The 12,300-nt window shown below is 33.8% G+C and overlaps 1 protein-coding gene across 3 annotated transcripts in view; it reads right to left on the bottom strand.

The window, feature by feature from the left end:
- Nucleotides 1-12,300, bottom strand: part of Rnf24 (ring finger protein 24) — a 77,225-nt gene that overhangs the window by 12,552 nt on the left and 52,373 nt on the right. For all 3 annotated transcript variants that reach the window (XM_040275343.2, XM_021723191.3, XM_040275342.2), the window contains 2 exons: nt 5,370-5,412; nt 3,832-3,873 (listed from right to left, as the gene is read on the bottom strand). In XM_040275343.2, coding sequence (XP_040131277.1) covers nt 3,832-3,873; nt 5,370-5,412 — 85 coding nt within the window. The remainder of the gene's footprint in view (nt 1-3,831; nt 3,874-5,369; nt 5,413-12,300) is intronic.

The raw sequence follows: 12,300 nt of genomic DNA, 5'->3' as shown, positions 1-12,300 counted from the left end.
TGATTGCATGAATGGTGTGACTACTTCACGTACAACCAGAGAAGTGAAAAATTGTGCTCTATTCATTTACAATGAATAGTAATGTATTCTGCTGTCATGTATAACTAATTAGAACAACAACAACAACAAAAAAGCCCTGTTAAGATGAAAAGCTGGGAGAATATATTTACATACCTTTTTATTTTATAGATTTATTATGATTGAGTTATAAGAGTTCAGATACAGACTTGCAAATATTTTCTCCCTATGGGTTGTCCTTTCACTTTCTTGATAATGTCTTTTGAAGCATAACAGTCTAATATTTTGCTAACTTCAATTTATCTATTTGTTTCCTTAGGTTGCATGTACTTTAGTTGTTATATCTAAGAATCCATTGCCTAATCCAAGATAATGATGATTTATATACTTATGTTTACTTCTGAGAGTCTCATATTATTAAGTGATATATTTGCCTTGATACATTAAGACAAATGAACAGAGAAAATAAAAATAACCTAACTATATGCTGTCTATAAAAAAAACTTACTTCAAATATAATTATATAGGTAGACTAAAGATAAAAGGCTAGAAAGAGACATACCATACAAACATTAACTAAAAGGAAGCTGGAGTCACTGTATTATCAAAGACTTTGAAGCAGGACCAGGTGCAGTGGTGCATGCCTACCATTCTAGAGCCTGGGGAGGCTGAGACAGAGGATCGTGAGTTTGAAGCCAACCTCAGCAACCACGAGGCAGGTGCTAAACAACTCAATGAGGCCCTTTCTCTAAATAAAATACAAAACAGGGCTGTGGATCAGTGGTTGAGTGCCCCTGAGTTCAATCCCTGGCAATCCCTCCCCGCCAACACACACAATAAAAAGACACTGAAGCAAAGAAAATTATCAGGGATGAACAGGGATCTTGATAAAAGGGTAAATCACCAAAACATAAAAATCCTAAATGTGTAACAGCCTAAACAATAGTGCTTCAAAAAAATTACTAAATAAATAAAAGATATAATACATTCATTCATACATTAGAAAATAAATATAATAAATGTCAATTCTCTCCAAATACATTTATATATTTAATATAATACTAATCAATACTCAGGTTTTTAAAAAATAGAATTCAGTTATTCCCTTTATTTTACTTTTTTTTAGTTGTAGATAGATACAATACCTTTATTTCACTATTCACCTTTTTAATATGGTGTTGAGGATCAAACCCAGAGCCCACACATACAAGGCAAATGCTCTACCACTGGGCTACAACCCCAGCCCCAGGTTTTTTTTTTTTTTTTTTTAAACTGATATAGACTAGCTGATTCTATACATAGAAGGGCAAAAGAACTAGACTAGTGCTATAACTTTGTTTGTCCCCACCAAAATTCATGTTGAGGCTTGGCCCTCAATGTAATGGTGTTGAGTAGCAGTGGGACTTTTAAGAAATGAGACCTAGCAGAAGTAATTAGGTCATGAAGGTACTTCTTTCATGAATGGTTTCATATTTCCTGAGAGACTGGATTATTCTTTTGAGACTGGATTAAGTTTAGCACCACTGAGCTAGAACCTCACAAGATTGGACTAGTTACTGTAATAAAGATTATGAAGCTATTCAGGTTTCCCTCTGTCTCTCTCTTGCTATCTGACCTTTTTTCTGCATGTGCCTACTTCACTTTTGCTTTTCTACCACACATGGAGCAGCACATGGTCCTCACCAGAAGCAAAGCCAATGCCAGTGTCACGTTCTTGGACCTTCAGCACATGAGCCCAAACTAACCTCCTTTCTTTATAAAGTACCCACCCTCAAGTATTTTGTTATAGCAACAGAAACTAGACTAAGACATCTAACTAAAACAGTTTGGGAAGAGATTAAAGTTAGAGGAACCATACTACTTGATTTAAAATTTTTTAAGTTATCGATAGACCTTTATTTTTTATTTATTTATATGCGGTGCTGAGAATCAAACCCAGTGCCTCACACATTCCAGGTTAAGTGTGCTTCTACCACTGAGCCCCCGCCCCCGCCCCCATACTACTTGATTTTAAGACTTAATATAAAACTACTCTAATCAAGTCAATGTGGTACTAATGAAGGAATAGGCACATAAATTAAGGAAACCGAAGAGAGAATACAGAAATAGAGCCACAAAAATATGGCCATTTATTTTTTGACAAAGGTACAAAAGAAAATGACGAAATCAACTTCTCATCATAACTAGAATTTCTTTTTAATCACAGGTAAAAATTGAAGACAAAGGTACAAAAGAAATTTAATGATAAAAGCAACTTCTTACCATAACTAAATACAAATAGCAAATAACTAAATACAAATGGCCAGATTCAGCAAAATAAATTGATTAGGAACAGCTGGGGGCACTAATTCTAATATGTAATGAGGCAGCAATTTCCTTTTTTTGGTATTATTAGGTATTGAACCCAGGGCCCCTCACACATGCTAGGCAAGCACTCTATTGCTGAGCTCATCCATAGACTTTTTTAAAAAAACTTGTGAGTCAGGATCTTGCTAAGTTGTTCAGGCTGGCTTCAAACTTGTGATCCTTCTGCCTTAGCCTACTGAGTAGCTGGGATTATAGGTACATGTATCATGCCAGCAACATAATACATTTATTCAGGATTAACTTTCTAAAAATAATCGATCAAATCAATACTGAAGACTTCTGTTCCCGACAAACCTGGTTTTTCAACTTGTTAATGTATGTCAGAATTAAAATTTCATTTATGGTTATCAAAAAGATCTCAAAGCAGGGCATGATGGTGCACGCCTATTATCCCAGGGCTGGAGAGGCTGAGTCAGGAAGATCACAAGTTCAAAGCCTGCCTTAGCAATGGCAAGGCGCTAAGCAACTCAGACCTTGCCTCAAATAAAATACAAAAAGAAAAAAATCTTAATTAGAAAAGAGATCATCTTCTATTATTTTATGCTAATTTTGGCTACATGTTAAAATTAACCTTTGGAAAGTTAAATATCCAACAGTAATTGATGCTTAAATTTAATCCAAAACTGTAAGTAAACTGCTGTTAAGCAGGAATGTATTCAATTCGTTGATGAAAAATATGTAAAATTACCCAAGGAGCATCAGATCATTTCAAAGTGTTTAACAACAATTTAAATAATAATTATTCTTCTTCAAATAACTTCACAAATTAACTCTCTTTGAGAGACTGACAATGTGGCTTCACCACAGGCAACACAGGAATAACATTAAAATTAACAGAATTTTTATACACTATGTGTCTTAATGTCTAGAACAGGATACACACACAAAAGTTTATATTTAAATTACCAGTGAGCACTTGTGAATCAACCCTGCAACTTAACACTCAGACAATGCCCAGGATTTCTACTGCTACCTTTGTGCCCTTCCCCATTCCATCCTTCTGCCTCACTTTCTCACACACCTATCCCTATTAGAAAATCATACTTTGTGTGTGTGTGTGTGTGTGTGTGTGTGTGTGTGTGTGCGCGCACACGCGTGTGTGCCATCAGTAGGAAGGTAATACTGAGAACATTTTCAAGAGTGGAATTAGTACAAATTCACCTCAAATAGCACCTTATATAGCATTGACAGTAAGCAGCGTTCCCTGTTGCTATGAAATCTTACATTGGCACCATCCCTATTAAAAACAGTAATTATGTTACTCTCTTTAAGGCCTCACATAATTTATCTTTATATGACTTCACCCTCAAATGGTCTATTAAGCAAATCAAAACAAGCCTAAGTTTTTCAGCTTCTGAAAATAAAGTTATTTAAGCATACTATAGCATATCATTTCTATTAGAAAATAGTTTAAGACAATATTAAAATGTTTATAAAGCAACTTACCTCATGTAAATTCAATTCTTTTACTTTCTCTTTTAATATAACCTGTAAGAACAAAAAATTATTTTGTGCTTATTTAAATTTGTAACTTAAAACATTTTTCATTCCACTTAGAAATATTTATATTTATATATGTATGTGTATATATGTGTGTGTGTGTGTACATACACACAAATAAAATTTCCTTCATAATTCAGTATTGAAGATAATCTCTTACAATTTGAGATAGAACATTTTAACAACATTCTTTTAACTTGAGCTCAATATACTATATAATATAAATATATTTAAATATATTCAGTATATTTTAAAGATTAAATTTACCATGTGTCTTGTGACCCAATTAGTTCTATCAATTTCATGTATAAATGATCACTAAGGCCAATTTTACTTTCTAGTTAGCCTATATACAAACATGCTTAGGTTGTCAAGATTATGACAAAACTGAGACAAAAGATTCACTTAAAACTAAAATATTCAACTCTGAATCTCATATGAAAACTATGGGGAAGAATGTGAGATTAACCAAGACATCAGTGTGTACATCTAGGGAACAAGCCAATAAATTCAGATATCAAAGATACATGAATAAGGGCTGGGACCATAGCTCAGTGGTAGAGTTCCTGCCTCGAAAGTGTGGGGCACTGGGTTCGATCCTCAGCACCATGTAAAAACAAAGATATTGTGCCCGTCTACAACTAAAAAAATATTTTAAAAAAGGATACATGAATAAAAAATGGATAGAAAGATATACACTCCTAAAATGATGACATAGTCCTGTTAACATCAGTGTCAATAAGGTTAATGACCCAAACAAGCTGAAGCTGCTTTCCCTCCCTGCCTATATTTAAACTCATATAAACACATACTAAAATTCTAAGGACAACAAAAATTTTATGCTTAGAGCCAAAAGAGAATTAAGGAAAATCTAGGCCCACTGTTTGGTGTCAGTGATAAATGTTAAAAGAATGACACAAGGAAGAAAAAAACTACTTTTATTTGGATTTCAAGAAAAGTTGAGTTATTAAAGCACAAACCAGTGAGGAACTATAGAAGGGTTAACAGCTATGATCCAAGTTTGTGGGCTTCTAATGCGAGACCTGAACTAACATTTAAAGTACAAAAGGGAATGATGAGACCACTGTACCATAGCTGGTCATCTCTGAGGAACTGCTATGTCTTTAAATGGAGAAGGAGAAAATTCATTTAGTGAAATGTCTCAACTCTATTGACAGAAATGCTAAAATGAAAATATGTAAATCCAGTCTTAGTTTAAAATTTGAGTGAAAATAATCTTAGTTCTTAGTTTTTAGGAAAAAAACATGATCAAAATCAATTTGGAGGCTGGGGTTATAGCTCAGCAGTAGAACGCTTGCCTCGCACATGTGAGGCACTGGGTTCAATTCTCAGCACCACATAAAAACAAATAAATAAAATAAAGATATTGTGGCTTTCTACAACTGAAAAAAACATTAAAAAAGAGTAGATGTTTATAAATCTTAATTAATTAATTAATTAACATATTGAATTAAATTTCTTACCTGTTTGTATGCATAAAATTCTTTGTGGGCTTGATGTCTTAACCTAAAAGACAGAAATAAGCAATGAGTTACTGAGATTTCTAATAATTGAAAAAAAAATTTTTTATTTATTTTAGTGTTAATTTATATAATTTATGGTTTAAAATACAGTCTTTATCCAATAATACACCTAAATGACATCTCTTTTGCCAGGTTAGGAGAAAGTGAATCATGAAATGTTACCCAAATATAAGTTCTATTGATATTTCATTAAGACAAAATCCTAATACAATAAATATTTTAATGAAGATGACAGTTCTTTTTATAATTGCAAATATCTATTTTTTCAATAATATTTGCTATATCACATTTTTCATAAATAAAAATTTAAGTATAATATACATCTAATAAGGTATAAAATCTTGCCAGGCATGGTGGCACATTCCTGGAATATCAGTGACTCAGGGGGCTGAGGCAGGAAGATTGGGAGCTCAAGACAAGCCTCAGCAACTTAGTGAGGCTCTAAGCAACTTAGCAAGACCCTGTCTCAGAATAAAAAATAAAAAAGGACTGGGTATGTGGCTCAATGGTTAAGTACCCCTGGGTTCAATCCCCATTACATACATATATACATACATACATACATACATACATACATACACACATAAATAAATAAATAAATAAATAAATAAATAAATAAATAGTATAAGACTTTAATTATATAGCTCAAAAATTTGAAAATGTATATTCCAGTATAATTATTATCCATATGAAGATAATGGGACATTTATAGTATCCTTGAAGCCTCAGAAATGATTCCTCTCAATCAGTACCTACTCCCCAGAGTTACCCCCATCTTGACTGCTGGTTACTGTAGATTATATCTGTTTTTTGGATTTCATATAAGTGGATCATTTGGCATATATTCTTTTGTGTTTGGCTTTCAGTCTACAATCCTTTTTGAGAGTCATCCATGTTATATTCTGTTCTTTTGACTGACATGGTATTCCACTGTGTGCATATAATACAATTTATCCATTCTGTTGTTGAATAAAGCAGCTTCACAAATTCTTCTACTTGTCTTTTAGTGGACATACAGATTCATTTCTGATGAGGATATAATTAGAAATAGAATTGCTATGTCCACAGTGCTTGTACCAATTTCTACTCCTACAGGCAGTTTCTGAGAGTTCTAGTTCCACATCTTTGCCATTATTTAATGGGCTCAGTTTTAAAAAATTGAAAATTTAAATGTAGTCCAATTCATTATCTTTTCTCCAATTACTGTTAGTTTTTTTTTGTATCTAGTTAACAAAATCTCTTTGTAGCTCAAGATTAGGAAAATATATAAATCATAACAGTGCTCCTATACAATACTAAATAAAAGTGATAGTCAATGGCCTATCAATATTGTCACTATTAAGTATGATGTTTTATTAGGTATTTTGTAGACAGCTTTGATTGAATTTTATTTTATTTTTTTAAGAGAGAGAGAGAGAGAGAAAGAGAGAGAGAAATTTAATATTTATTTTTTTGTTCTCGGTGGACACAACATCTTTGTTGGTATGTGGTGCTGAGGATCGAACCCGGGCTGCACGCATGCCAGACGAGCGTGCTACCGCTTGAGCCACATCCCCAGCCCTGACTGAATTTTAAAAACACTCCCTTCTATTCTAGTTTGCTTATTTTAAAAACATTATGTGTAAGTATTACATTTTATAAAATATTATTTTTCTCCCTTTCTTTTACTTTTTTTTTTAAAGAGAGAGTGAGAGAGAGAGAGAGAGAATTTTTAATATTTTTATTTTTTAGTTCTCGGTGGACACAACATCTTTGTTGGTATGTGGTGCTGAGGATCGAACCCTGGTCGCACGCATGCCAGGCGAGCGCGCTACCGCTTGAGCCACATCCCCAGCCCTTTCTTTTACTTTTAATGTGGTTATTATATTGCTTTTTTGGGGGCAGTAGCGGGGATTGAACCTAGGGCCCTAAGCACGCAAGACTAGCACTCTACCATTGAATTTTATCCCCAAACCTATACTTTTTGATTTCTGAATATTAAAAACACCTTAATTCATGGAACAATTCCTATTTGGTTATAATGCATTACTCTTTTTTTGCACATATATTATTCACTAATATTTTGTTCATGAGAAAGATTGGTCTATAATTCCCTTTCTTGTCATGTACCATCAGACTGTGGAAAGAAAATTATGCTGGCCTCATTATATGTGCTGAGACGCATTTCCTCTACTTCTGTTCTTTGGAAATATTGTATAAAAGCAGTATTTTTGCCTAAAATGCTTCAACATAAAAAATTCACTGATGAAATTGCTTGGCTTGCAAGTTTTTTATGGGAATGCATTAATAATCATTCAATATTCATTACATATAAATTATTCATATTTTCTATTACTTTTGTCAGTTTTTCTTTTAAAAATGTTATTTTTATTCACATTACAATTAACTATCTTCTAGTGTACAAATCAATGATAATTTAATCACAATGTTGGTGCAATCAACAGTTGTGTCTCTAATGTTAAAAGTTTTCAGCACCCTCCAATAAAACACCTGACACCCATTAGGTAATCATGCTTTCCTTCCCCCTTCCCCATCTCCTGGCAATCTCTAATCCCTCCTCTATGGATTTTCATATCATGGATATATTCTAGAAAAGAACTCAAACAACATGCAACCTTTTGTGGTTGGCTTTTCGGTAAGCATAATGTTTTCATGTACATCCTAGTTGCAGTATATATCAGTACTTCATTTATGTCTGAATAATATTCCACTACATGTACATACTATAATTTGTTTATGTTGATAGACATTTGGTTGATTATCCATTTTGGTTATTATGGATAATGCTGTTAGAAATATTCTTCTACACAGCTGGGTGTGGTGGGGCACACTTTTAGTACTTATGAGTTGGGAGAGAAGCAGGAGGAGTGGGAAGTTTGAGGCCAGCCTCAACAACTTGGTGAGACCCAGTCTCAATATAAAAAATAGAAATAGCTAGGGATGTGGCTCAGTGGTTAAGCTCCCCTGGGTTCAATTCCTGGTACCAAAACCAAAACCAAAAAAAAGTCCCGTACAAGTTTCTGTGTGGACATCTCTCTTCATTTGTCTTAGGTATCCACCAAGGAATGAAAATACTAGGTAATATGATAAATCTATTTAATATTTTAAGGAACTGACAAACTTTTTCCCACAGCAGCGTCACTGTTTTATTCCCCACCAGCTCTTTGATTTCTTGATAATGTTCTTTAGTACACAAATGTTTTTATTAATAATAATTATTATTATCTTTTAGGAGATATCTTACTATGTTTCCCAGGCTAGTCTTAAACTCCTGAGCTTAAGTAACCCTCCTGTCTAAGCCTCCCCAGTTACTGGGCCTCACCTTTTAAAATATTTTACAACTGCATTTTTTTTGCCTTTGGTTGCTTGTGCTTTTTGTACCAACCCACTGCCAATCTGAAGTCATGAATATATTTACCCCATGTTTAAGAATTTTATAGTTTTAGTTCTTAATATTTAGGTCACTGATCCATTTTGAGTAATTTTTAAAATTATTGTGTGAAGCAGGGGTTCAACTTTAGTCTTCTGCATGTGAATATGCAGCTGTCTCAGCACTACTGGTTTAAAAAAACAATTCTTTACCCACTGAATGATTTTGGCATTCTTATTTTAGATGTTTAGGTTTACTTATTATGGACTCTCAATTCTATTCTTTTGGTTTATGTTTCTTTCTTTCTTTCTTTTTGGTACCTAGGATTGAACCCAGGAGTGCTTAACCACTGAGCTACATCCTCAGCCCATTTCAAATATTTTATTAGAGACAGACCTGAGTTGTTAAGTGCCACACTAAGTTGCTGAAACTGGCTTTGAACTTGCAATCCTCCTGCCTCAATCTCCAAAGATGCTGGGTTTACAGGTGTGTGCCACTGAGACAGCTGAATTTCTAACTTTAGGCCAAAATGACAATGTATTGATTACTGTACGTTTGATTAAAAACAGGATGGGTAATTCCTTGTATTTTGTTTTCTTTTTCAATATCATTTTGACTATTTGGAACCCCTCATAGTTCTAAATGAATTTGAGGAATAATCTTTCCATTTCTAGAAAAAAGAAAAAAAGTCATTGTAATTTTGATAGGAATTGCATTGAAACAACAGCTTGGAAGAATACTCCAATCTCAGCAATATTGTCTTTAAATCCATGAACCTGGGATGTCTTTCCATTTATTTAGTCTTCTTTAATTTATTTCAGCAATGCTTTTAGTTTTCGGTATACAAGATTTTCACCTCTTGGGCTGGTGATGTGGCTCAAGTGGTAGCGTGCTCGCCTGGCATTCATGGGGCGCTGGGTTCGATCCTCAGCACCACGTAAAAATAAAATAAAGATGTTGTGTCCACCGAAAACTAAAAAATAAATATTAAAAAATTCTCTCTCTCTTTCTAAAAAAATATATTTTCACCTCTTTATTCCTAGGAATTTTATTATTTTGGATATTATAAATAGAATTGTTTCTTTAGTTTTTTTGATAATGTTATTCAAATTATCTATATGCTTACTAGTTTTTGTCTGCTTCTTTACTAAAAAATGTGTACAGTACATTTTCATATAAAGAAAAGAGATAAACTCTATTAGAATTCATTAAAATGAGGCTTGATTTGTAATTTCCTTTTGCTTAACTGAATCTTTCCGTTGCATCTGAATATTTTCCCAAAGTAGAACTTGTTACTTCCACTCATAAAAGGGATCAATTATGTTCCCATTTCTTCAATCTGTGGCTCAAACTCCATCTATTCTAGGAAATTCTCAAATTAACTCCCCTTACTGATTACTCCTTTAAGTCTCACTAATTATTAATATTTTAGATTATACTACTTCATTTTGCATTGCTAAATAAATATCTTAAAAATATGTAAGAGAGCATGATTAACAATGCTGAACAGTGCTGGAGAAAATGACAAAACCATGTAGCTTATGGCCACTAAGACTATTCTCAGCCTGCTACTCCACATTGTTCTCTAATCCTTCTATATGTTCATGGTTAGAATCCTAAGCTTCCATGAAGTGGTTGATTCAAACCCTTGCCACTCTTTAAGTTTAACAGTACCACATTCTCTCCATCATTTTCTTTTCTTTTCCCTTTCTTCTTTTTCTTTTTTTGCAGTACTAGGGATTGAATCCAGGGGTACCCAACCACTGAACTACATCCCCAGCCTTTTAATTTTTTATCTTGAGACAGGGTCTAAGTTGCTGAGAGGCTGGTCTTGAACTCCCAATTGCTTGCCTTAGTCTCCATAATATCTGGGATTACAGACATGCACCACCTCCCTATCATTTTCAACTGTAATTTTTTATTTCACAGGAAATAAAGGAAGACTGCCACATATGCAAACTCTCTCATTCCCAGACTTACTGACTTACATGAGCAATTATTCTCTACAGGTACTCTGTTTAGGACTATATCACTGTATTCCTTAGGTTTGTCTCTTTGAACATACATGATTTATTCTTTCTCACAAATCCTCCACAACTAGCTGGTTTCTATCTTTAAAAACAAAAAATAGGGGCTGGGTTGTGGCTCAGTGGTAGAGTGCTCACCTAGCATGCACTAGGCACTGGGCTTGATCCTCAGTACCACATAAATGTAAACTAAAGATGTATCCACCTAAAACTTAAGAATATATATATATATATATATACACACACACACACACACACACATATATATATATATACACACAGGTTAGCTGGTGGTGTATGCCTGCCTGTAATCCCAGTGACTCAGGAGGTTGAGGTAGGAGGATTGTGAGCTCAAGACCAGCATAAACCAGTATAATGAATTGGACATAACTTTCCTATGTTCATATATGAATATATGACCAGTGTAACTCCATATCATGTACAACCACAGGAATGGGAAGTTATACTTCATGTATGTATGATATATCAAAATATTTTCTACTGTCATGTGTAACTAAAAAAAAACAAAAAATTTAAAAAAATAACAAACAAATTTTTTTAAAAACGGCAAATCTTTAAAAAGAAAAAAGACCTGCATGGTCAATTTAGTGAGATCCTGTTTCAAAATAAAAATGGGCTGGGCATCCAATCCTCAGTAACACACACACATACACAAACAAAAAACAAACATCAAAATACTTCCTTGATTTTACAGCCTCTGCCTCTCCCCTAAACTTAATAGTTCTTCAGCCAAATTTCTTCAAAGAGATTATATGTCTTGTATCCATTTTCACTCACTAGTCAGGTTTTGCCACATTATAGCTTGCCTTTCTTTATTCCCCTATCCTGAACTTTTCTAAGAGTATGGATACAAACCTAATTGTTTAAGGTGATGGGAAATATTCAAATCTTACTGGACCTCCCTGGGAGCAGCTGACACAACTGACTCAATCCATTGAAATCATACTTGTGGGCGCCTCTTTCATGATTTTCCTCTTATCTGCTGCTACGCCTTCCCAGTCTTCAGCTCCAAAAAGCTGTTTCCTCCAATATTTTTTAGTTGTAGACAGACACAATACCTTTACTTTATTTATTTATTTTTATGTGGTGCTGAGGATCGAACTCAGTGCCTCACAAGTGCCAGGCAAGCACTCTACCACTGAGCCACAACTCTAGGCCTCCAAAAAGTTCTTTGAAGAATATCATATAAAATTTTATATAGTCTCAGTCTTGGTTTTGAAAATTAGACACTATTAAAAAACTTAAAAAGTAAAAATGCTTAAATAATTATGAGTCAATCAACATGAATCTTTACTGGCCAAATCTATTACCCTTTCAACTGCAGTGTTACCTTTTGTCAATTGTCTCTACATGTACTATTGGTAATGTAGAATATGTAGTGGTTTTTTCGGATAACCAATCATCTGACTATTCAACTAGCTGGACAACAACTAGGAGTTTAAAATCTTTTTGA

Source organism: Ictidomys tridecemlineatus, chromosome 5, assembly GCF_052094955.1.
Source record: "Ictidomys tridecemlineatus isolate mIctTri1 chromosome 5, mIctTri1.hap1, whole genome shotgun sequence".
NCBI classification, from domain to species: Eukaryota; Metazoa; Chordata; class Mammalia; order Rodentia; family Sciuridae; genus Ictidomys; species Ictidomys tridecemlineatus.
The sequence above is the reverse complement of the archived record's forward strand: the minus strand, read 5'-3'. Positions and strand labels throughout refer to the sequence as shown.